Source organism: Cetorhinus maximus, chromosome 26 (genome assembly GCF_964194155.1).
Source record: "Cetorhinus maximus chromosome 26, sCetMax3.hap1.1, whole genome shotgun sequence".
Lineage (NCBI taxonomy): Eukaryota > Metazoa > Chordata > Chondrichthyes > Lamniformes > Cetorhinidae > Cetorhinus > Cetorhinus maximus.
Window position 1 is genome coordinate 9778223 of NC_135904.1, and position 27448 is coordinate 9805670.

At 43.2% G+C, this 27448-nt stretch overlaps 1 protein-coding gene across 2 annotated transcripts in view; it reads right to left on the reverse strand.

Moving 5' to 3' along the window:
- The window catches only part of LOC144668271 (mothers against decapentaplegic homolog 3), a 136351-nt gene that overhangs the window by 88070 nt on the left and 20833 nt on the right, over positions 1-27448 (reverse strand). Inside the window, exons 2-3 of one of the 2 annotated variants that reach the window (XM_078530085.1) lie at positions 24953-25132; positions 20220-20464 (exon numbers count right to left, since the gene is read on the reverse strand). In XM_078530085.1, coding sequence (XP_078386211.1) covers positions 20220-20425 — 206 coding nt within the window. In that variant the 5' untranslated portion in view covers positions 20426-20464; positions 24953-25132. Of the gene's footprint in view, positions 1-20219; positions 20960-24952; positions 25133-27448 lie in introns of those variants that run through there. The other variant, XM_078530084.1, reaches the window with a different exon arrangement.

Below are 27448 nucleotides of genomic sequence, written 5' to 3' on the forward strand. Positions count from 1 at the left end.
GACTCCATCAAGGAACTGGTTCATTACAGGAAAAGTCGATGAATCAAATTTAGAGTCAGATTTTGTACATAGTCACAACAATTATCTGGAGGGTGTTTGACGTTGTGAACACAGGGATGTTGTTTCTACAATAGTAATCTGCATTTATATTCAACTTGGCGTGTCCATGAGAACATCACAGGTTGCTTTACAACAACAACAAACGGGTTATATTCTGAGCAAGAAGAAAATGGAACAGAGCAGACAGGCCGGGATGGGGAAACTGAAAGCAGAGTTGATGGGAAAGGTTTAAGGAGGTATTAAACACGGAGGTAGCAAAACAGAGAACACTGGGCAGAGAATGGCACAGGACCGGAGCGCTGTGGCTGGATAATGGTTCAGATGAAGAGAAGCAGGTTAAGGAGAGGATGCAACTCCTCCAACCATATAAGCAACACACTGGAGATTATGACAGTAAATAAAATAACCAAGTTCTGAAGCAGCGTCAGGTACTGTCTGTTAGATACAAGGGAAACATCCCCTAAAATAACTCAGATATACCTCGGAGAAGAATATCCCTACTGCACAATTAGCCATGATTTATAATCTCAGCAAGCTGCATGGAGCCCCATGGACCACATATAAAATTTAAACCATGTTCTCATTATATATCATGTTCCTGAATATTAACAGATAATTAGGTGTTTCAATCGGGATTTATCCAGTGTTGAGGCAACAGTATTATCAGTCCTTTCAAACCTCCAGTCACACAAAATTCAAAGTGGATAATCTGGAAACCCGGGTGCAATTGCCTTGGCTTTGGGCTTCAATGCCCGAGGTCAGCAGTCACAAGACATCTGCTGCCCAACTTGCATCATTCCATTTCCCACATTAGCCATCCTCGCAGCCTCTGCGAAGATGGGCAAGGGGCAGTCAGTCTAGCTCTGTAACATAGCAGCCACTGAACTGAAACCGTCTAGACACACTTCTCACGCTTGCAGCGTGCCGAAAGAGATGTTTGCACCTCCAATCACAGGCTTAACTGACCCCAGGGCCCAAGAGGAGAAAGGTCAGGGGGGTGCAAACCAGCTGAAGCATCTCCTAACTTTGTTCAAATCCATGCTGTTTTTGAACAATCTACTGGTGCATATCCTCAGGTGGCAAGTAACCAACACCTGCTGGTAAATTTCCCGACGTATTTGGAAGCATGTTTTACAGTTACTTCATGCTGATGGAATATCATAAACAAAACCCCCACCAGAACAAAGCCAGATGACTTAGTGAGCAAAAATATAAAAACAGGGTTCTTTCACCTGAGGCCAAGGCTTTGAATAGAGCCCAGACAGACAGAACAACAGGATTCTTCTTATAAAAGAACATTTCATTTGAACTTTTCCCTAACTGGGTACGCGCCAGTAAACAGAACAAAGCAAGTATCACAACACACTCATAAAACATCTCTTTCCTCCCTCACACAGGTCCTATTTTTAAAAAAAAATGCACAAAAGGTAACAGGCAAAATTAAAATAGATCTCTCTCAGTCACTGGTATAAACAGGAAATATCGAGCAGGCCCAACTCGAGAAGCCAACCTGCATTCATGATATTGTGCAGCAGCTTTTGAAAAAACACCAGTCCCAATTAGCCGGGAGTGTTGTCTGACACTACGCAGAGTTTTCCCTGTTTGCCAGCATTGGTACAAATATTTCAAAAACTAATGGCTCAGAGTTGCTAGGAAAGAGATTGATACTACCCATCACTCAAACTCCTGTGAGACAGGTGCAAGAACCACAGCAAACATAACACATGATGTGCTGACACAGGAAACTTCCTAGTCGTGTGATTGCCATTCTCCTCCAATTCTGGTCTCTTGTGTATTCCCAATTTTCATCAATCCACCATTGGTGGTCTTGATGGGAGCTCTAGAATTCTCTTTCTAAGCCATTCCAGCTCTCTTTTTCTCCTTTTTTAAGACATTCCTTACAGCCCACCTCTTTAACCAAACTTTTGGTTAACAGTCAGAATCTCTCATGTGGCTCAGTGGCAAATTTTGTTCCATAATCACTCCCGTGAAGCACCTTGGGATATTTTGCTATGTTGAAGGTGTTATAAAAAGGCAAGTTGTTGCTAGATGAAAATTAATTAATTTTTCTGTATTGATGAAATTAGTGGAACTACTTTGCTCAAATTCCACCACCCACTTCCCCACCCCCCACCTCCCAAAAAAAGCAACTTTTGAAACATCTGTCTTTTTTGGATGCCCAGCTGTTTTTTTTTTCCTCGTCTTCTGCAAAGTCTGACTCACATTGAGGTACATACTACAATACTGGCCATGTTTTATACCAAGTCCTTGGTAGGGAACACCGGTCAGCTATTTGACCATGGCTGAATCTGGACTGGTCCTCATTTACATAGTGCAGCACAATAAATGAATAATTTTCTGGAGGTGGGGGTCAATTTGAATGTTAGCATTCTTCACAATTAAAGAGAGATGCCCAATGACGCTCTGCCTAACTGCACCATATAGTGCAAGATTGAGCTAAACAGACTGGGTTTGATCCTGGACGAGTCTCAAATTAACTGATCTAAGTGAAGATAGAGGTTGGATTACTGGTCATTGAGTGATATCTTGATGGAAAGACAATGGGAGTAAGAAAAACATTTTGTATAAATTTTTTCACAGGATGTGGGTATCGCTGGCAAAGCCAACATTTGTTGCCCATCCCTAATTGCCCTTGAGAAGATGGTGATGAACCACCTTCTTGAACCACTGCAGTCCCTGTGCAACATCAAAGGGACGGCGATATAGTTCCAAGTCAGGATGATGCGTGGCTTGGAGGACTACTAAAGTTGGTCTTTGTGTCCCCAAGCTAGGGAGGGTGGGGGAAATCTGCCAGGATTCTTGCTCCTAATCACTATTTCTCTGTTGGAAGTGAAAGTGTGCACCAACTAAAACAATTTGTGTTCATATTGCACCTTTAGAAAACATCCCAAGGTGCTTCAGAGGAACTTAATTAGACAAAAACCAACACAAGGCTACATAGGGAGATATCAGGGCAGGTGACCAAAGGTTTGGTCAAAGAGGAAGGTTTTAAGGAGCAACTTAAAGGTAGAGAGGTTTAGGAAAGGAATTCCAGAGTTTGAGGCCTAGATGGCTAAAGACATAGCCGTAATTGGCGAGTTGAAGGTTGTGGGTGATGCACCGGATGCCAGAAGTGGAGGTATACAGAGATCTTGCAGAGTTGTAGATAGGGAAGGGTGAGGCCATGGAGGGATTTGAACACAAGGATGAATATTTTAGTTGTTTTTGAAAACAAGGCTTTGATGGACCAAAAGCCCCAACACCCAAAAACATCAATCAAATCATTTGCTTAACATTCAATATTCCAGGAAAACAAGCCCAGTTTGTGTCATCTCTCCCCAATCTAACCTTTGCCCTGGTAACATTCTGGTCAAATAATGGTCTGATATCTTGAAGGGAAAACAGTGTCTGTGGAATTGAGAAAGGAAATTTTTTTTAAAATTCTTTCACAGCATTTGTTGCCCATTCCTAATTGCCCTTGATAAGAGGATGGTGAACCACCTTCTTGAACCGCTACAGTCCAGGCGGTGTAGGAATGCCCACAGTGCTGTTAGGGAAGGAGTTCCTGGATTTTGATCTAGCGACAGTGAAGTAACAGTGATATAGTTCCAAGTCAAGATGGTGAGTGGCTTAGGGGGTTAAATCTGCAGATGGTGGTGTTCCCATGCAACTGCTGCCCTTGTCCTTCTAGGTGGTCGCGGGTTTGGAAGGTGCCGTTGAAGGTGACTTGGCTAGTTGCTACAATGTATCTTGTAGATGGTACAGACTGCTGCCACTGTGTGTCGCTGGTGGAGGAAATGGATGTTTAAGGTGGTGGATAGGGTGCCAATCAAGCTGGCTGCTTTGTCCTGAATGGTGTCAGGCTTCTTGAGTGTTGTTGGAGCTGCACTCATCAGGAACGTGGAGAGTATTCCATCACACTCCTGACTTGAGCCTTGTAAATCACGGATAGTTAGTGCAGAGTCAGGAAGTGAGTTACTCGCTGCAGAGTTCCCAGCCTCTGACCTGCTCTTGTAGCCAGTTAGCAAGGCCTTTGAGGAAAACCAGTCAAAGAAGAAGGAAATTGTCAAGAAAAATTGAGTTTGTGTTAATTTAGGATTAATTTTAGATCTCTTGGTAGTTTCAACTTGTGTCCAGATTTTGTTTTAATAACAAGGGAATGACACCTGAGTGAAATGGTTAGTGCAGATTCAGCAACAATGAACTTCCCTTTAAACATCGAGCAAAAAAACCCACCTCAGTTGCTCCAGGAAGGGTTATCTTCTTGACAGGAAGTCAAAACACACACTTGTGTGAGTCAGGGTTGAAAGGCAATCAGATCTTTTTAACATATGCTTACTGCTCTCCCAGCTTGGCTGCTGTTACCTATCTGCAGAAATCTGATATTACCTGCCAGCCATAATTTGTGAGTCATCTGAGAGAGTGTGCATGACTCACTCCAATAATGAAGTCATTGTATGGGGAGTTCAGCTGAACTAAAATACTCATTTCAATGTGTCGTCCCTTGGTGTTGAAACTTTGCCCTTGCCCTAAGCCAGTACTGTCCTGGCAGATGCGAGATAGCGATGGATATCTCCACAATCATGGGCCCCCTCCATTCTAATAAATATGGTTCATTCTCTGGGACAAATGTAATATGCTACTGGTGGGACACAGGTCTGCACCCCTGACCTACCCGCCACATCACAGGCTCCTGATTTCAATGAACCCAATGTGGTTCATTGCCAAATGGAAGCAAGACACTCTCCACAGGAAGAGCAAAAACAAAACCCACTAAGGGACCAACAATTTTAATGGATACATCTGCTTCAATAGTGACTATTGATATTTGGACACTGGGATAAATTTACCCCTAATAGCACTCATTCACTTCCCTTTTCTGGAGAGCAAGCGATTGGGAGAAAGAAGCAATGATCAGGTAACATTCCACACCAGCATCTGGAAAACCAAAAGTCCTGGGCAACACAAGGTTTGCCAAGGGCCATTAGCGACGGTGAAATGGGTCACAGTTTCAGGGCTGCATTCTGTGCATCACTGCCTTTGATGCTTCTAAGTGCTACTCCCTTAGGATAACCCAGCAAAACCGAAAGACCAAACCAGGATCCGATTAGGGATGTTGTAAATCCAACAACATATTAGTGCTACAGAGAATACAGTGAACCATTACCGTGCAGGTTGGTAAACTGAGCGCGTGCACTTAACCTTAGCCTAAAGTGACCCAGGGACAATTTAATTCAATCAAGATGAGCACTGTTCACTGGAATGCAAGGTAGCATGTTTCATGTACTCTGGTTGCACCAGCCAATGAAGTATGTTTTTAAAGAACTCTCATTGTTGTTAAAGTAGGCAAAGATGGCAGCCAGTTTGCACACAAGGTCCCACAAATGTGATAAAATACCCAATTAGTCCATTTTTTGTAGTGTTATTTGAGGGATAATTGTTGGCCAATTGTCACTGGAAGAACTCCACTCCTGCTCTTCAAATAAGGTCATTGGATTGTGATTTAATATCTCATACAAAAAGTTGACACCTCTGACAACATAACACAAGTGTCAGCCTAGATTAATGTGCTGAATTCCACAGTGGGGCTTCCATTCATAACCTTCCGACTCAAAGAAAAGTATTTCTTTCCTCAGCCTGGCCAACACTTGAGAGTCATGCAGTTTGACTCCAACAAATATAATCCAATTTCGCTCAGTACACTTGGAAAGATCTTTAAAAGTTTTGACCGTGACTCATGGCTGACAGGTCCTCTGCCATAGACAAACCAATTACATATCCAGTCTTACTGTACACGTGTGATCCTGCTCAACATGGGAATTTTAATTCTTTAAGGGCAATACAGCTTCATTAGGCTATATGTACCATGTGAAATTAAAAGGATAGGCAAATCAGAACTCTGAAATGGCCAAATAATATAGTACAGCACAGAAGGCAACCATTCGGCCTTTTGAGTTTGCACCAGCTCTTTTGAAGAGCGATCCAGTTAGTCCCACTCCCTGGCTTTTTCCCCATATCCCTAATTTATTTTTCTCCTTCAAGCATTTATCCAATTCCTTTTGAAGGTTACTGTTGAATCTGCATCCACCACCGTTACAGGCAGTGCATTCCAAATCCTAACCACTCACTGCATAAAAAGTTCATCCTCATGTCACCTCTGGTTCTTTGGCCAATCACCTTAAATCTGTGCCCCCTGGTTATCAAACCTTCAGCCACTAGAAAGTTTGTTTATTTAATGTATCCGAACCCTTGATGATTTAAGACAACAGCCCATGGAGAGCTGGTTCATTGATTTTCCTTCTATCCAATGCTCCCCTAGTGACATGGAATCAGTAACTTATCACTGTAGGGAATCGCGGACCAGAAACTGTAAAGTCCAAGACAATTTAGCAAATTGGATCCAGAGTTGGCTGAGTGGCAGGAAGCAGAGGGTGATGGTCGAGGAGCATTTTTGTGACTGGGTGCCTGTGTCCAGTGGGGTTCCACTGGGATTGCTGTTGGGTCTCTTGCTGTTTCTGGTATATATAAACGACTTAGACTTGAATGTAGGAGGGTTGATCAGTAAGTTCGCAGATGACGTGAAAATTGGTGGGGTGGTAATAGTGAGGAGGATAGCCTTAGATTACAGGAAGGTATAGACGGGCTGGTCAGATGGGCTGATCAGTGGAAAATGGAATTTAATCCGGATAAGTGCAAGGTGATGCACTTGGGCAGGACAAACAAGGCACGGGGATACACGATGAATAGTAGGGCCCTGGGAAGTACCGAGGATCAGAGGGACCTTGGTGCGCATGTCCACCGGTGCGTTAAGGTAGTGGGACAGGTAGGTAAGGTGGTTAAGAAGGCATATGGGATACTTGCCTTTATTAGCTGAGGCATAGAATATAAGAGCAGGGAGGTTATGCTGGAACTGTATAAAACGCTGGTTAGGCCACAGCTAGAGTATTGCATGCAGTTCTGGAATCTGCATTATAGGAAGGATGTGATTGCACTAGAGAGAGTGCAGAGGAGATTTACCAGGATGTTGCCTGGGCTGGAGAGTTTTAGTTATGAGGAGAGGTTGGATAGACTGGGGTTATCTTCCTTGGAGCAGAGGAGATTGAGGGGGAACATGATTGAGATGTATAAAATTATGAGGGGCATAGATAGGGTAGACAGGAAGGAACTTTTCCCTTTGGTGAAGGGATCAATAATCAAGGGGCATAGATTTAAGGTAAGGGGCAGGAGGTTTAGAGGGGATGTGAGGAAGAATTTTTTCACCCAGAGGGTGGTAGAGACAGAAACCCTCATAACATTTAAGAAGTATTTGGATGTGCACTTGCAATGCCATGGCATACAAGGCTATGGGCCTAATGCTGGAAAATGGGATTGGAGTAGTTAGGTGCTTGTTTGACCGGTGCAGGGTCAATGGGACGAAGGGCCTTTATCTGCACTGTAGACCTCTATGACTCTAGTCTGTGATGCTGCACTCTGGACTTTGGCACTCTGATATACCGTACCCCAAGGGCACTTCACTCTCAGGCTGTTTGAGAGACCTGGCCTGTGCTAGAATGTTCCCTTTCATCATCCTAAGCCTTCAGTTAAGGTTAGTGTTCCATGGACACCAATGGTTGCTCCGCTCAAACAGCCATTTTTTGTGCAGCAGCCCAGGCAGTGAGTTCGTGTAGTCACTGGGTAACGACCTGGAGAGGAAAAAGTCATAAAATTGGCGCCCCAATGAAGATCAACCAACTCAGCAAAGTATTAAATCTGGGCCTGCTGCAGTCTGCGGCTCAAATCCAGACAATGTTTTGCAGTTACCTACTAAACAATCAAGACAAGCTGTTAACGTCTCCTCAACATTTTTGACACAGCTGTTTAAATGCTAGTCCAGGTCGCTTTAACAATAAGGAAACCAACTGAAAGGTTCTGAAGGAACCAACAAAAGCACAACAGGTTTTAAAATAAGAATTATGTCGAGCCTTTAACAATAAGGAAACCAACTGAAAGGTTCTGAAGGAACCAACAAAAGCACAACAGGTTTTAAAATAAGAATTATGTCGAGCCTTGGCAAGTGTGTTCAGGATGTTGTTGTGACCCACAGTTGATTATAGCTTCATAGATGTCATGAATTTGACGTACTTTAGGAAATTAGAAGACCTGGATGCACCGTGAATGATTTCCCCACTGAATTATTACTGTGCCAGTCTATTAGTGATGCTGTGCACACTCCAAACTGCACAATAACCCATTCATACTGCGAGCCACAGCTGTAAACCACTTCCCCTCCTCCACGTGTCGACACACAGAAGGGCAGCTCGTAATCCAAGCATGAACGCTGCCCTTCCCACTCTCCCAGTGGAGAAGTCCCACTCACAGAACGATCAAGGATTGGGGTGAACACTGTGGCCTCTGTTGCCCATAACAAGAGCACAGGGTTCACCCAGCCATGGCTCAGTGGGTAGCACTCTCGACTCCTGGGTTAGAAGTTTGTGGGTTCAAATCTAAATCAACTCTAGCGACGTGAGCACAGGATTTAGGCTGACAATCCAATGCAGTACTGAGGAAGTGCTGCCCTGTCGAAGGTGCCGTCCTTCAGATGAGACTTTAAACTGAGGCCACATCAGCCCTCTCTGGTGGACGTGAAAAGATCCCATGGTCACTATTTCAAAGAAGACCAGCGGAGTTTTCCCGAGTGTTCATGCCAATATTTCCCCCCCAATCAACATCACCAAAACAGATCAGATCATCTCATTACCTTTTGTGGGATCTTGCCCAGCACAAATTAGCTGCCACATTTCCTACATTACAACAGAGATTACAGTTCAAAAAGTACTTAATTGGTTGAAAAGTGCTTTGGGAGACAACGTGCAACCTGATGTATAAATAAGCAACATTTTTTTTCTATTTTTACCCTCTGCTGCTGTGCATATGTATAATAACTTCTCAAAAAGGAGACTTTTTCCTTCCTGTGTCAAAACATGGCAAAGGTGACTTGCTCCAACAACTTCTAAAGGGACAGAGCCTCATGTAGTTCATTTTGTGAATTCAGTGTAAAACTAACATCAAGCCAACAGAGAGGAAATGATGATGCACATCGATAGAACATCTTAACATGTCTCTCAGAAATTCCTCGTTCACACACAACAAATTATTTTGAAGTGCAGCGATTATTATGTAAGCAAACATTCAGGCATTTTGCAGAACACAAAAGTCCCAAAGGCTGAATGACCAGTTACTCTGGTGGTTTGTTTTTTGGGTGGTGTTGGCCGAAATTCTGGCCGAGGCAGCCGTGGAATTCCACGGCCTTCTTCCATCGGACTGTTAACGTCCACTTGAAACACAGTGAAGAATCAGACCAGACCAGAGTTGGACAACCTATTGGGAGGAAATCCCATCCAGTAATGCAACGCTCCCTCAATACTGCACTGAGGTGTTAACCTCAGCAATGTGGCAAAGTCCTGAACAGCATTTGCTCTTTAAATAACACACACAGTCCACCGTTAAACCAGGATGGTTTCATTCTGATTATTAACAAGAACCAGTCCATGTTAACAATAATAAAGTTGTCACAAGCTAGTTTGTTGACTAATTAAATTGACCATGACTTGAGCTGTACAGTGGATAAAGTTAAATTCATTGTTTATTCAGACTGAGGACTCAACTCCAATTTTGTTATGCCTGAAAAACTGTCTCTTCTTGGGGCACCGTTGAAGCAGCCACCCTCTCAACAACAACTTGCATTTATATAGTGTCTTCAATGACATAAAAACATCCAAGGTGCTTCAGTGAAGCATTAAAGAAAATTTACTATGAGCCTTAAGCAGACACTGGAACAGGTGACCAAGAGTTTGGTCAAAGTGGTTTTATTTTTTTTTTTTAAAAAGGAGAAAGTGAGTTGGAGAGGCTCCAGCATTTGTCACCCAAGACTCCAAATCATCAGCAGACCAATTATTTTTGAGATGCATCTTTGCAAATTTGGATCCAGCATTACCCGACGTCTACACTCATTCCTGCACCAGCTGGAATCACTGTCCAGCAAACAGAGGCAGGAACTCGTGCTTGTTATCATTTCTCCTCCCTAATCGAAGGGCGTGAAGGCCTTGAGCATTGCCACCCCACTTGAGGTCAGATAACTCAGCACAGAATGAGGATCCAACTCAGGATCTTCCTGTTCTGGATGCCTCAGGACTTCACTGACCAGTGTGTTCATCAACATCACAAATCTACTTGACTGCATTCACAATGTGCCAAACCATGGACTTCCCGAGAATAATAATCCTAATTCAATCTGGTGAACAACCTAGCAATTACTCTGGTGAAATAAGGGTTGCTGCGGCCATATTCAGTAACACTATCATTCCAAGTGTAGGAAGAGAGCAGTGTAAAGGAGATGCGCATCATTAAAGTTAGGTTCCACTTACTCAATGTTCCCTTACTTCACTCCCCCATCTTCTAAAGAACCGACAGCCAAAGATCGTTGCTCTCTGTTTTTGATTTATGTTAATTTTTTAAAAATGCAATAATAACTTTATTTCTTGGATCTCCAAACTTGTATCCTCTGCCAGTTTGAAGTACTCAGTCTAACCATTATATTTCTGTCTTTCGCTGATCCTACTTGTCTAACTTGAGTTTCAGTAAAATCTAGCTCAAGCGCAGCAATTACTGTCTCCTGAATTCCCGTTCTTTCTTTACATATTTCCATTCCCAGGTCCAAACTTTCTCAGGTTTCCACCATCCCCCGCCAACCCCCACCCCTCCCCCAGCACCCATGGCTCAGTTTAAAACTGAGGCCTCATCTAAGATGGATCCAAAGATCCTGTGACACTGCTTCAAAGAATTACAGAGAAGGCCTTCTTGATGTTCTGGCCAATATTCATCCCTCAACAATCACTAAAAGAGATGGCTGTTTGTGGGAGTTTTGTTGCATGCAAATTAGTTGCCGCTTTTCCTACATTACAACACTTCAGAAGTACTTAATTTGCTGTAAAGCGCTTTGGACTGTCCCGAGGTTGTGAATGGTGCTATGAGATGTTGGTTGCAGTTAAGCTGTCAGTCAGGACATCAAGAAAGCTCTCCGCACTTCTTCAGATAATGCCACTGAACCATCAGGTTTTACTTTAGCATTTCAAGCAAAGAACATCATGGGTGAGAATACAACTGAGGTGCATGAATATAAGATAGTCACTAGTAAATCCAATAGGGGATTCAGGAGAAAAAGCCTTTACCCAGGAAGTGGTGAGATTGTGGAACTCATTGCCAGAGGGAGTGGTTGACAAGAAATAGCATAGATGCATTTAAGGGGAAGCTAGATAAACAGGCTAGGGAAGAAGGAATAGGATTGACTTTTGAGGTTAAATGAAGGGGATGAGGGGTGGTTTATGTGGAGCACAGGCCAGATGTGCCACATTTGTGCTGTGGGTTCTATATAACTCTCCCCAAGTCCTGCACTGAAGTGCCAGCCTCAAAGATGGCCTCAGGTACTTAAATTGAGCTCAAAATCACAATCTCTAGTCCCAGGGCTACCAACGGAGCCAAGCTATACAGAAAAGGCATGCAATACTGCAGTCTGTGCCTGGTGGTATATGTTGGGATAGGTCAGTCGCTATTGTCTTGTTCAAAATGGCTAGTCACATTAATACCAAGGGGAAAAAAACAACAGGGACAGATAACCTGGAATTTGAACCGAGTGGTGGAAATTCACCAACATGAGTTGAGTGTTCACAAGGATGATGCCAGGAATGCAGGTTTATTCATGAGGACAGGATGACCAGGCTGGGTTTCTTGAAAAGAGAAAGCTGAGGAGTAACCTACCAGACATTTTTTAAATTATGAAAGATTTTGACAGAATGGATACTGTGTTTCCGCTTGTGGGGAAGAGCAAAACCAGAGGCTATTAATATAAGACAGTCACCAAGAAACCAACTGAGGAATTCAGAAGAGGCTTCTTCACCCAGGTGGTGGGAATGCGGAACACACTACCAAAGAGAGTGGTTGAAGCAAATATTATGGATACATTTAAGGAGGGACTAGGTGAGAAGGGAAGAGAGGAATATGCTGATAAGTTAGATGAGGGAGGAGGTTCAAGTGGAGCATTAACACTGGCAAGGCTGTGCCTCTTTCTTGGCTGTATGTTCTATGTAATTCTATGAAACATTTAAATTTATATAGCAAATGCCTGCTTGTTCTTATTTCCCTCAGTGTCACCCTTTGGGTGGGGAGGGTGCAGCGGGCAGGGAGGGGTGCTAATCCTGTTTTCTCGCTCAGGTTTTGGTTGGCAGGAAGGTGCTTTTGTTCTGGGGCATTGTGCCACCAAACACAATGGGACCATCAGACACCAGGACAAGCAGCTGATAAAATGGAGTCAAAAAGCACACAGCGGACAACCACACTCTAGATAAATTCTTTATCTTTTACTCCAATGGCACCCACTGAAGGCAGGTTTCAGAAAGTTGGGTGGAAAATGGATGAACTTACAATACAGACTCTGATTCTAAAGCTGGGAAACAGCTCGTCAATGAACTTCTTCCAGCTGTAGCTCGTAGTGATGTTGCTACTTAGCTCAGAGTGCTGTAACTTCTGGTCTCATAATCGGTCCAGACTTCTCATCAACAATGTAGAGTCTCCTCCCAGAGTGAAGCAATAGTGTGTGTTTGAACTGGGACCAGAAGCAGTGATTGGTAGGTCTGGAATGCCTCTGAGATCTGGAGAGGCAAGTGGGGTACAGCATCTCTGGCAAGTGTGAGCTTCGTGAACTTGGATTACAGGGAGTCAAGTGCCTCACTGACTACTTCCAGGCATGTCTGGAGATAATTACACTTTTCTCTCGCCCCTCCTCCAGGAGTTGACTCCTTATTGTGATTCAGTTCCACAGGCACCTAACTTACCCAAATGACCATAATTCACTGGTAAGCTTAGATATGCCATTTGTCTTCTTCCTTCATCAATGGGTTAAAATCCTGGAACTCCCTCCCTAGCAGAACTGTGATCGTACCTACAGCACAAGGACCGCAGTGGTTCTAGAAGGCAGCTCACCACCACCTTCTCAAGGACAATAAATGCTGGCTTTGCCAGTGATGCCCACATCCTATGAATAAATTTTTAAAATGACAACATGGCTAAAATCAGTAACCTTGTCATCAGAATGATTGTCAGTCACAAACATTATATTAGACACCAAACAGTCTGAAATTCCTGGAGGGCCCACTCACTACTAGGTCCCTGAAGTGAAAAGCTGGTGTCTAACCCAATCCAAAACTCAATCTCTGTTACTTCTGCTCTTTTTAACCTTGGCTTCCTGCACTGTGGTCCTTCACCGAGGTCCCTTAATAACAAGGGCCAATATTATTCGACCTGGAAAAGAGTGAGTACCTTCGTATCAGTAACAATATTGTGCTAACAACTCAAAGCACCATATTGAAAAAGGTCCCCACGAGCTCATTAACAACAATTGTGCTGAATGCAGCTTTGGGGGCAAGTGTGGCTGATGGAAGGCTGCTGTGGTTTAATGTGAATATAGCCACAAACACACCAGGCATTGTTAAATTTATAGATGTCTGCCGTCTTTGTATCTCACTCGCAGGTCTCCTTGTAGTGGAGGTATGAACGCCCAGGAGGTCGTGACCCAGTGGCCAGTTTACCGTACAGAAGGTCTCTGGGTATAGGGCCGTCATTCATCTAATGAACGTGGCCGAGCCAGCATAGACATCATTGGTTTAGCAATGAGTGTACACTGACGGAATCAGCTCACTCCAGGAGTTTGAGTTGGTGATCTTGCCCTGCCAAGAGATGCCTAGGATACGTTTGAGACAGTGAAGGTGGAAACTGTTCAGTCTTATCCCCTGCCTAGCATATGTTGTCCAGGTCTCACCACTGTAGAGGACTGCGCAGAAGATACAGGCTTGGTGGACTCGCAGTTTGGTGTTCTCAGTCAGGTTGCTGTTGGTCCATGCTCTCTTACTCAGCTTGGACATAACAACTGTATATTTTGCAATTCATGTGTTGACTTTAACATCAAGTGACAGATTGCTGGTGGTTGTGGAACCTAGATATATGAAGCTATCAACAATCTCCAGCACCACACTGTCAATGCTGATAGATGGCAGTAAGGCAACATCCTGGACCTTGACATTGGCCTTCCTGATGGTCAAAACAAGCACCTTCACAGGTGTGAGAGTCAGTCCCTTTGCTACTGAAGGTGTTCCTCATTTTCGAATGTTAAGCATCATCAGTGTAGAGCAAACGACAGATCTCCCCAAGCAATGGTGTCACTCTGTGACAGATTATTTTTATACTGCAATAGTTTTATTGTCACAGAGTGAAGAATCTTGGAAGAAGTAATTGTTGAATGGAGAAGTATGGGCAGGTATCTGAATCTTTGCTTTCTTAATGCCAGCTTGCTTCAGTTGCTAGCACTCCCGCTTTCAAAAGGTTGTAGGTTCAAGCCCCATTCCAGGACATGAGTCTATAAACCTAGACTGATGCTTTTGTGCCTATTGAGGAAGTGTTACATTGTCAGATACACTCTTTCTCAAATGAGATGTTACACTGGAATCAAATAGTTATGCAAAGTATCAATGTATTCTCTGAATTAAAGAAAGTTGCTGTTCTGGTGGCCTGACGACTCTGCCTCACCAATCATCAAAAACATATGAATTTGTAATACATTAGATTACTGTTTGCGTATGTCACTGTACACAAAATGCTGCCTATACAACAACCTGTGTTTGTATGGCACCTTTAACAAAAAATCATCCATAGGCATTTCAGAGGAATAAACAGATCAAGTGATGGAAGAATAATTAGAAGAGTTGATCGAATGCTCAGTTAAAAAGACACATCTGAAGAGAGAAGCACAGCAAGGCAAGAGAAAGGCAGATTCAGATGTTAGGTTCAAAATAGGAGCTGGAGTCAGCCATTTGCCCTTTAAGCCTGCTCTGCCATTCAAGAAGATCATGATTGATCCACCTCAATTCCACCCTCACTCACTACCCTCAAATGCTTTAACACAACACAGAACATAAGAAATTAGGCCCAGACAATGGAAGCAGCTCGGGGGAGTGCCGGGTAAATGATAAAAAGGAAAAGGGAGCCAGAGTCACTATCGAAAATTCAGGAAACTTATCCCTATGGAGCAATGTTTATAAAAGCGCATGACTCAACAAAATTATGCATCCTGTAGAGATGACAATACATTGGTCATGGTAACGATGGATTCCTGCTCTCTCCCTCCACTCTCAGAGGCTGATCCTTCAACTTCTACCCTCTGAAGACCTTTTCCGAGACTAAATTTCCTCTTTCCTTTAGCCGTGCCTTTGCTCTTCCCCATATGTTCACTTATTGCCTGTTTGGGGCCCACCTTATCCCCTTCCAAGATGCTGCACAAGGGACATTGTATAAATACAAGTTATCACATGATGTCATTATAATACTCCAATGGCAAAACTGAGACCCCACTCTAATTGACTCTTTCCTGTACACACACATTTACCAAAGAAATAACTGAATTATGGAATTAAACCGGATTGAGAGCAAGTTGGTTACACTACATTTGGTTTTGATCCTGAATCCTGAATACAGTGATCAAAAACATCCCTTCGTATTACTGCAGCAAAGCATCCCTCAGCACTTCAGAGTAGCAGTGAGAGGAATGGAAAAACCAATCCAGCACCAAGAGATTAGAAAAGGTTGTGAAGGCTTGGGCTTTGAGAAGGTTAGTATGATAACCTTCCACGTTCAACAGCTCATTGCTCAGGCTTAAATATAGGAGCTGGAGGAAGCCATTTAGCCCCTCAAACCTGTTCTGCCATTCAATTAGCTCATGGTTGTTCTAAGGTCCAACTTCATATATACCCACATTTGCCCCACATCCTTTAATATTTTTGGCTAACCAAAATCTACCAATCTCAATTTTAAATTAATAATTTATCCAACATTTGCGGGAGAGTTCAAACTTCCACTGCACTTTATTTTCCTTATTCTTTCATGGGATGTGGGTGTTGCTGGCATTTATTGACCATCCCTAGTTGTCCTTAAACTGAGTGACTTGCTAGGCCATTTCAGAGGGCAGTTAAGAGTCAACCACATTACTGTGGGGTCTTGAGTCACATATAGACCAGACCAGGTAAGGACGGCAGATTTCCTTCCCTAAAGGACATTAGTGAACCAGATGGGGTTTTACAACAATCCATGATAGTTGGTATGGTCACCATTATTGAGACTAACTATATATTCCAGATTTACTAACTGAATTTAAATTCCAGCAACTGGCCTGGTGAGATAGAAACCCATGTCCCCAGAGCATTAACCTGGGTCTCTGGATTACTAGTCCAGTGATATTACCACTGTGCCACCATCTCCCCCTTTGTACGAAGATGTGTTTTCTAAATTTCATTCCTGAAAGGTGTGGCTCTAATTTTTTGACCATGTCCCCAGTCCTACAATCCCCAATTAGCAAAAATCATTTCTCTCTGTCTACCCTATCTATTCCTGAGTATACTGAAAAATGCAGAATGACCACTTGGGTGTCAAATGCAACCAACACCAAGCAACATGATCAACATCCTGGAAATTAACATTGACCCTAACTGAACTGGACCAGTCATATAAATACTGTAGCTGCAAGTGCAGGTCAGAGACTGGGAATTCATATTAACATACGAAATAGAAGTAGGCCATTCGGCCCCTCGAGCCTGCTCCGCCGTTCATTAAAATCATGGCTGATCTGTTTGTTTTGAATTCCACATTCCCATCTACCGCCAAAAAATCTTTGATCCCCTTGCCAAACAAGAATCTATCTACCTCCACCTTAAAAATATTCAATGACCCACCTCCACCGCCTTCTGAGGCAGAAAGTTCCAAAGGCACACAACCCTCAAAAAAAATTTCTCCTCATCTCTGCCCTAAAAGGGCAGCCCTTAATTTTAAAACAGTGCCCTCTAGTTCTGGACTCACCCACAAGTGGAAATATCCTTTCCATGTCCACCTTGTCAACCATTCAGGGTCTTGTATACTTCAATCAAGTCATCCCTCACTCTTCTAAACTCCAGTGGAAACAAGTCCAGCCTGTCTAACCTATCGTCATAAGACATCTGCTCATTCCAGGTATCAATCTAGTAAACCGCCTTTGAACCACCTCCAATGCATTTACATCCTTCCTTAAATAAGGAGACCAAAACTGCATAATATTCGAGATGTGGTCTCACCAATGTCCTGTTCAATTCCTCTTGTAATAAAAGGATAGCATTCCATTAGCCTTCTTAATTACTTGCTGTACCTGCATACTAACTTTTTGTGACTCATGCACTAGAACACCTAGATCCCTCTGCAGCTCAGAATTCTGCCATTGTTCTCCATTTAAGTAGTACTCTGCTTTTCTATTCTTCCTGCCAAAGTGAACAACTTCACACTCTCCCACATTATACTCCATCTGCCATATTTTTGCCCACTCACTCAACCTATCTATATCCATCTGCGGCCTCCTTATGTCCTCTTCACAACATAGTTTCCTACCTATCTTAGTGTCATCTGCAAATTTAGCTATCATGCCTTTGCTCCTTCTATCTATTCTGCAGCAAATAACTCATTCCTGACTCCCCAAAGCCTGTCCACCATTGACAAGGCTCAAGTCAGGAGTGTGATGGAATACTCTCCACTAGCCTGGATGAGTGCAGCTCCAACAACACTCAAGGAGCTCAACACCATCCAAGACAAAGGAGCCCACTTGACTGGCACACCATCCACCACCTTCAACATTCACTCCCTCCACCACTGATGCAGTGGCAGCAGTGTGCATCATTTACAAGATGCACTGTAGCAACTTACCAAGGCTCCTTCGACAGCACCCCCCCTTCCAAACCCAGGGGCCCTACCACTCGAAGGACATGGATGTATGGGAACACCATCACCTGGAAGTTCCCTTCCAAGCCACACACCATCCTGGCTTGGAACAATATTTCCATTCCTTCACTATTGCTGGGTCAAAATCTTGGAAGTCCCTAACAGCTCTGTGGATGTTCCTACACCACATGGACTGCAGCGGTTCAAGTAGGCAGCTCACCACCACCTTCTCTTAGGCAATTAGGAATGGACAATAAATGCTGGCCTAGCCAATGACACCCACATCCCATTAAAAAAAAACCTGTATCCCAACACAGGTCAGCAACCTTTGGAAAACAGGTAAGAAAATCAGGAGTAAAAACATTTTTTTGTGTGCATTACCCTGGGATCAGATCTGACTTATAGCTAAACAGAGCCTGAAGAAAAGCCCAAAAACAGCTACAGTAATCTTAACATCATAATGGAAAGTGATCCAAAGCATGTATTGATTATTAGGAAATGTAAAATCCATGCGATTACGCAGGTTTCTTTGCCTGGTCATGGTGCAATTGAGAGAGAGTCAACATGCTCAGGTCAGTTAGAAATTACTCCATCCGCTTACATGCCACACACTCCTGTCACTTATCATGCACTGAAACACAGCTAAGGCAATGTTTAAAAATGAAAATCATAAAACTCTGCAGAAAAAAACCAACAACTAGAAATGTACCATTAAAAATTATGCAATTCCAAATTAACTGCTCCCATCCCTCTCTCACACACATGCAAATTCACTCCAAAGCATTTTCATGTGCATTTACACTAACTTAAACATTAGTTTTGATTTTGCATGCAAGGTAAACTGGTGTATGCAAATCAGGTGTTGAGGTGACTCTAGGTCAAAGCAAAGCCAGAGTCCTCCAAGTTTAATGCTACCATGCTTCAGTGAGGGGTTGGACCCTGATACTGGATTCAGCCTGCACTTTACACCGTTAACTGCAACTTCATGGCAAAGCAAAAACTGAATCCCGAAATCCAAACGCTTTGCAAATCGTTCACTGTTCCTGAGACCAAACACCTCTGGTCCTGCAAAGGTGCACAAGCATTCAGTGGCACTTTGACCAGTTCCTCACTATTCATATCATTCAACCCTAGTCTGTTACTAATGAGTGTTTCATTGCCATTCTGGTTGCATTTTGACTGCACCACATGCTTATGCTATTACAGCATGGTCTACCAAACTGGGTCCATAATCACTACACAGTTCACAGTGATCCCAGGGATCAGACCACCTAGATCTGTGTAAGCTCTCTCAACAAACAGTGACCCAACAATCACCTAGCCTACATATTTTTTAAACTATCTTACTAATGCCGTTCTGTTTTGTGTGGCTGCTGTGCAGTAATAAAAAATGTCTCCCCCCATCAATAACACCGTAGTGCCTTTGCTAGATGGCACAGCCTCCCAGAAGGTAGGTCAAGCAAGTCCCAGGAGTATACTAATATTTGGCGGGGGTGCGATCAGTCCCCAAAAGCGAGGTGGTCTTGTGGTGCAATGGGTAGCATCCCTGGCTATAAGCCAGCAGTTCGAGGTTCCAGTTCCACCCCAAGAATTGATGGCCAAGGAAGGTGCATTCGTAACATTGAGGGTCAACCTGCAAATTCTTCCAATTCCTCCCAATGGCAGGCAGTCAGAGCAGGAGAGATTCCTGGTCAGCCATGCGATGGGGGGAAAAAAAAAGTTGGAACCTCTACCATCACTATCCATACATAGCTCCAGGCTACAACATGCATGTAAAAGTGTATGTTGGCAGAGCAACTTAAACTTCCTACGTGAACTGTAACACATCACCACCCCCAGGAGTGTGTCAAAAAAAAACTCAAGGAGCTCCCCCTTCACTCATAGACAAAACATATCGTTTACACACACATCATCGACAACCTGGTACGGGCGACCTGTTAATTTTGCTCAGCTGACAGCCCGCGTTAATGTACCTCTCTATAAACTGACAAGCTGTGTGCTATTCTGCGTCCTAAGGGAGGCATTTAAGTGCAACTTCCAACTGTCATCCAACAGATCGGACAAGAGCACTTGCACACAAACAACAAAAAAAAAACCCCTCATGATGAACACAGGTGGACATCGCCTCAACCTTCCTCAGCCCCCAACATCCAAAACCAACCCAAAAAACCTCGAATGAAATTTGGTTTTCTTAAAACAAAAAAACTGGAATTCATCTTGAAATTTAAAAAAATAACCTTTTAAAAAAAAACACGATTGTCAATTTAGTTCAGACCTTTTTTTTAAAAAAAAAGAAACATTTTTTGATTTGAGTTTTCTTTGAAAAATAAACACCACGTTACCTGGGGATGGTTATGCACTTGGTGTTAATACTCTGTGTGGTAATTGCTTTTTCCAACTCGTCCAACTGGCCGGTCTTTTTCAGCTTTTTCACCAAACTCTTCACCGCTTTCTCGCACCATTTCTCCTCCTGGCCGTTTTGTTCTCCCTTCTTCCAGCCCAGGAGGCGTTTGACAATCGGGGGAGTGAAAGGCAAGATCGAAGACATTTTCCAGCACCGGCTGGCTTAATCCGTCTTTTTTTTTTCCTCTTTTAAAATAAAGCAAAAGAAAAAGGAACACAACTAAAAACACCGACCGACCGACCGCGATCCCAAAACTTTTCCGAAAAGTTTCTCCAAACTTTTTTTTTTCCCAGCGATCCTCAACTTGACTGCAAAGCCGGCCGCACAACCCCTCCTGCTGAGGGGGGCGAGATCTCAATAACCCTCCGCTCCTTCAATTGAGTGCCTCTGCCCTTTTTTTGGGGGGGGTGTGCTTTGCACTTGATGGTGCGCTCGGTTCTGCCCTTCTCCCTCTCCCGTTTCGGGTTTTATGCAACCACAGCCAACAAGAAGAAAAATAATGACTTTTTCCTTTAAAGTAGGAAGTTTTTTTTTGGTGCCCCTTCTCTCTCTGTGTGCTGCTGCTGAAATTACTCCGCCCTGGGGGTTGCAGTGATCCGGCGCCCACTCAGATCAACTTTCCAAGTCTGTCTCTCATGTAAATTATTTTACAAGCCGGCAGTTGCAGGGGAGACGGAGCAGCGAGTCTTGTCAGAGCGGCTGAAGAAAAAAAAGTGTCATTGCCCAGACCTACCCCACTCCCTCCCAACACCAATCATAGCAAAGACTGTGAAACCTCCTCGTTTAACCCAGCCCAAAATTACAATCTCAATGAACCTGCACACCTAAAAAAAAAAATTGCAATGATAATTTCATTACCACGCTTGCGAGCTGACCTATAAAAAAAAAACCAATCAGCTGGGCTCTATAACTTCCTCCTGTTTTATTTTCCATACCTGGTAGAAATGAAGAACTTTAACGGCATTAACAGCTCAGTGTGATGACACTAGTGATGCAATCTGTTTCAAACTGACATGTTCATTTAATTTGCCCAATCCAAGTTTAAAACAAAATGGATGCTGCCAAGGTTGGCTCAGTTAGTAGCATTCTCACTTCTGGGCTGAGAGATTTTTGGGGTGGGTGGGGTGGTCCCAGGTCCCCAGGATAGAGCTGGGCTTATCCCCCAGAGCTCAGCTGACTTTCTCAAGTTGCTATCCATCAGATGACACATTTAGCCAAAGCTCTTGCTACTCTTCTGGTTGAGCAATCAGGATGACTGAGATGCCCCAGTGTTATTAATGAAAATCAATTAAAGATTTTTTTTAAGGGACTCATAACAATAACACCTAAATCAATAACACCTAAACCCTGGAAACATCTCTGATTAAATAGGCTCTGCCTAAGTGTTAAAGATCTCAAGACGCTGAAGAAGAGGAGGGAGTTCTCCCATTATTGCTACTCCCACCCTGCCATCAGCACAACAAAAATATTACATTATAAGTACTGCGGGTCTTTCATCTCAAAGATGCTCGTTGGATGTTATTGACACTAAATGGTATTAAGTTTATTGGACAGCAATTACTACACCCTGTAAGCCAGCAAGGTATCTCAATTATAAGGTGCTATATGAATTATTGCAATTATTATAAGTACACAAGAATGAAACTATTAAAGAAAGTTTCTTTTATATAGCGCCTTTCACAACCTCAGGATGTCCCAAAGTGTGGCTACAGCCAATAAAATACTTTTGAAGTGTGGTCGCTGTTGTAATGTACGAAACACAGCAGCCAATTTGCACACAAGATCCCACAAATATATTTGTGTGGATGACTGGTTAATCTTTCTCTGTGATGTTGATTGAGGGATAAATATTGGGCAGGACATCAGGTACAACTCATCCCCCGGAGAGGGCAGACAGGGTCATGGTTTAATCTCTCATCCAAATTGTTGATGTTGTTTAAACCTACTAAGACATCCCAATGTGTTTGTATCTATCACATAATAGAGGTAATGGGGAGATAGGGATTGAGTGTTTTTATGTGTGTGTGTGTGTGTACATTCACATGAGTGCAGGGCAGATCCAGCAGGGGCTGAAGAGTGTGATGAGAATTGCTAATGTTTCATTGCTGTGGGTTGCAAATATAGATTAATATGAATAACATTTTCATATATTTTTCAGATTGACTCACAAATGACAAAAATAAATGTTCCAGCCCAACATGCATAACATCATCCCCCAATATAATTCCCTGCAGTACCAATAAACAGGTCTTTTGCACTCTGCTTCATGACAGGATGGACCCAGCTTGTCCATGTTCCCATTGCCCAGGAGGAGGAGCTGTGCCCTGAAAAACTTCTACATTTCAAATTGGCTCAAGGGTAACACTCTTGCCTCTGAGTCAGAAGGTTTTGGGAAGGTCCACCCAAAAATATTGAGCTCAGCATCCAGGTTGACACTCCCGTGCAATAAAGGAGTGCTGCTTGTCAGAGATGCTATCCTTTAGATTAAATGGAGGCAGTCTCCGTGTATCCAGTTGACAATAAAAGATCCCATGGCACAATTGGAATAAGAATAATGGATTCTCCTATTGTCCTGGCCAACATTCCTCCCTCAATAAATGCCAGACACCTCATTGCTATTTGTGGGGTCATGCAGTACACAAAATAGCTGCTGCATCCACCTACGTAATAAATGTCACCGCATTTCAAAGTAATTCATTGTAGGTGATGTGTCGTGAGATAGTTAAGTCGCTTTACAAATACAGATTATTTCTTTTAAATATTAGGACAAGGCAGACTTACCCACCATACTTATCAAATATTAAATGTGAACTGCAGAGGGAGCTTTGAGAAATTCATGTGTAGTTATCATTGCACCATGCTGCCAGTAAGACTGAGGTGAGTCACATTAAGACAAAGTTGGGCCATTGTAATTGGCAGATGTATCCCTCAGATCAGTACAATGGCTGCCTAGATTTCCTCCATTGGCCAAAATGAAGGCTCATAAAGTCAACCTCATTCAGCAACAGTGTCTATGACATTCCCTGCAGTGACACTCCCAACAGATTTGAAAGGTTTCTATACTCTGGTGTATCCTAACCCAGTTAAATGCCAACCCCATCATCTAATTCAGTGCTCTTCTGTGACAGAACATTTTTGTTTTATATCTTGACATTAGCATAACAAGTTGCAGCAGGAGGTAACTGCAAGAAGCATAGATGTCTCTTAGCCTGGTGTCTGATTAGGCCCTGAAATATGTGCTTGGGTTGTTAATGGGCTTGCCCACAACCCTTCTCTGATCCCAGCTCACGACCGGCAAGTCTGGAACTGATGGTTAGCTCTGCGTTTGATATTCTCCAGACAGAACTCCAGGGGCAAAATTAGAGCTGTGATATTTTGCCAAGACCAAGATCAAACTGGGCGCACAACAGGGATAGCAAAGGTGTGGGCGAATGGATCATTAATTGAGTAGTGATATTCTCTTTGCTGAGACTTTTTGAGAAACAGGAGAAAATAGAGGTGAAAAAAAACTCTATTCATTTGAATTTCAGACTTTTGTTATCCTAGTTTAACCTTGCAGTCCAATACTGGATGGCTACTTTCGCAAGGATGTCAAGGCTTGGAGAGAGCTGCAGAGGAGATTTTCTAGGATGGCACCAGAGATATGGGACTTCATTTGAGACTGGAAAAGCTGGGTATGTTCTCCTCAGAGCAGAGAAGGATAAGGGGAAATTTAATAGAGGTGTCCCAAATCATGAACTGTTTTTTTTTATTCATTCATAGGATGTGGGTGTCACTGGCTAGGCCAGCATTTATTGCCTATTCTGAGCTGAGTCACTTGCTAGGCCATTTCACAGGGCAAAGAGTCAACCACATTGCTGTGGGTCTGGAGTCACATGGAGGCCAGACCAGATAAGGATGACAGATTTCCTTCCATTTAGCAGAATGGATGGGTTTTTAATGACAATCAACAATGGTCATCATTAGACTTTTAATTCTCAATTTTTTCTATTTAATTCAAATTTCACTTCCTGCTGTGGTGGGATTTGAACTTGGGTCCCCTGAGTATTATACTAGATATCTAGTCTGGTGACAATGCCGCTACGCCACCACCTCCCAAGAAAGCATGTGAGGGGAAACTGTTCCCAGTGGCAGAAGGGTCAGTAACCAGAGGCAGGATTTTACACTTCCCCCACCAGCAGGTTTCTAGGCAGGGCGGTGGGGGGGGTGGAGTGCGGTGGTGTCTATAAAGCTCTTCGGATGGCCTTCCCACTGGGCTCTCACTTGCCTCGACCTCTCCACAATTTTATGGAGGGACAGGTGAGGCCTGGGCCAGCCACACCCCATCCCTGCCCTTGCCCCAATCAAGGCCCTTGTGCCAATTCATGGCCACTTAAGGGCTGTTTCCTGCCCAGCCTCAATTTTCAGGCTGGCAGGAGGAGTTCAGAGGCAGCGGGGGGTGGGGGAGGTGGGGGGGGAAGCTGGAAAAGGTTCAAGCCTCAGGTGGAGGGGGGGATGGGTGCCTCCATCAACGGCCTCCTTTTAACATTGGGCACACCTCCAAAGGATCAAGCCTCTGGAGGTGCTTCCTACACCACTGACCTCTCCACCAACATCCCTACCCCATTCTGCCCAACACCCCCCCACCCAGGCCTCACCTCCCCTCCCCACCTTGACAGCCCCAAAACTTACCTGGTGCTGGACTCCCCCGACTTGGACTCCAGGCACTGTTTGCAGTCCCAGTCCTATCCACTACAGCTTCTGGCACTCCTTGGAGTGTGAAATGGTTGTGGGGCAGGTGGTATGGGCAGGGATATGTTCACCGCCGACTCCTCAGATGGCGGGAAGGGAAACTCTGCCATCTGAAAAATCCTGGCCCAGAGAACACAGAATTAAACTAATTGGCAAAAGAACCAGAGACAAAATGAAGACAATTTTAAAATTTTATGTAGTGAGTTGTTGTGATCTGGAATGCGTGATGTAAAAAGGCAGCAGAAGCAGTTTCAACAGTAACATTTAAAAAGGAATTGGATAAATACTTGAAGGGGAAAAATGTGCAGGGCTATGAGGAAAGAGGAGGAATTGTGACCAATCAAATGACACTTCCTTGCACAGACACGATGAGCTAAACAGCCTCCTGTCAGGAAGATATAATAATTCTCATAATACTATTGGAATTTATTGTAAAATAGTGATGTGTGTGTGCGTGTGTGTGTGTGTGTGTGTGACTTAACTGGATTAAAGGCAGCTGGTCTGAAGGCTTTAATGTGGTAGAAGATGAGCTAGAAGATGACGAAATGTTATGTAGGTAAACATTGAGGTAAACGGAACATTTGCATTTTTAAATAAACCAGACTTGATTGGAGGGAGTGAAATGTGTCACTTGCCAGGTAAAGTTCAGAAACAGTGTGCTTATTTTTCCCAAAGATACTGGTAAAACTTAGTACTATGAGAGATTTTTATTATCAGAAATATAAAATCCAAAGACGTAGTGAAACAATGGGAATTTGCATTCAAAGGGGAAAATATGCATAAAGGAGCAAAGGCTGTGTGTAAGGGTAGGCATTTTAAGAACCTACAAGTGTGAAAAGCCTTCAGCATCTATGTCTCAAGCTGCAGTTTGCAGAATTCGACTGGCTCAGGGTATTGTGTGTCACCTTGCCTGGGCCTTTTAAAATCTCTGTGTCTTGCTGTTGCCTTAAAAACAGTGTAACTGAGAGTCAGATTAAGTAGGGGATTCAGAAGTTATCATAGTAGTAATTTGTAGATCTATGTATGTGCTTAAAAATCATTTTTCTTGTTAATAAATGTTTAATCTAGTTTTGTAAAAACCTATAAGACTTGGTGGTCTTATTACTACTGAATTCAAGGCACACATGTCGAAATGTATACAAATTGCAAAACAAGTTGTGGTAGTTGTTTCAAGTTTCCCTTTGGGATTTGAACAACTCAGCATTTACCATCGGCTGTGCCATTACTTAGTTGGGGGGCTCTTTGCGGGATAGATATGAAATTCCTTGATTGGGTTGGAGTTGGTGAATCTTAAGGTTACGAGTACAAGAAACACTTTGAATTCAGGAGTCAGTGTGAGGTTTTTTTGAAGAGGTGAGACTGCATTATGGCTTTGGCAGTTGCTCAGACTTGTCTGGGAGTTGAAGTTATAACTTTGGCTGTTTTACAAAAGGTAACTAAAGTTAAGTTAATGGAATTGGCAGATAAATTACAATTGGTGTTACCTGTAGGGGCAAAGAAAGCAGATATAATTGAAGGTATAGCACAGCATTTAAAGTGGGAAGTGATACCTGACACTAGTGAATCACAGCTGGAGGTAGTGAGACTTCAGTCAGAAATGAAGGAGCTTGAACTTGAACAAGCAAAGGAAGTGAAAAAACTTGATCTGGAGGTAGCAGAAAAAGAAAGGGCATTTCAAAGGGAGCAAGTGGAAAGGCAGGAGAAAGAAAAGAAGCTGGAACTGGAATTCCAGGCAAGAAAGAAGGATAAAGAAAGAGAGGCAAGAGCAAGAGAGAAGGAGGGAGGAAGGGCAGACCTGCTTAAAAGGCTGGAAGTTAAAAAAGAGATCTCAGGTTCTGAGGAAAGTTCTGATGAGGAAAAAACCTTTAACCTAAAACCCAGTGGGGAGATGTTTAAATTTGTACAAGCTCTTCCAAAGTTTGAGGAAAGAGATGTGGGAGCATTCTTTATTTCATTTGAGAAGATAGCTGAACAAATGAAATGGCCACAGGAAAACTGTACATTGTTGTTACAATCCAGGCTGGTGTGTAGAGCACATTAGGTTTACGCTTCACTGTCAGAAGAAATATTGATGTGGTTTAAAAAAATGTTATTTTGAGTGCATATGAGTTGGTTCCTGAGGCATACAGGCAGAAATTTAGGAAATGAGAAAACAGCCTGGGCAAACTTATATTGAGTTTGAATGAGTAAAACAAAGTAATTTTGACCGGTGGATATGGGCATTCAAGATAGAAACAACATATGCAGCTCTTAGAGGGGTAATTCTTTTGGAAGAATTTAAAGGTTCAATCCCTTCGGGAGTGAAAGCTCATGTGGAGGAACAGAGGGTTCAAACAGTAAGGCAAGCAATTGAGATAGCTGATGATTATTAGTTAGTTCATAGAGCTAAACCTTTTTTTGTCACCCTTTTAAATCAGAAAAGGATAAAAAGTGGGA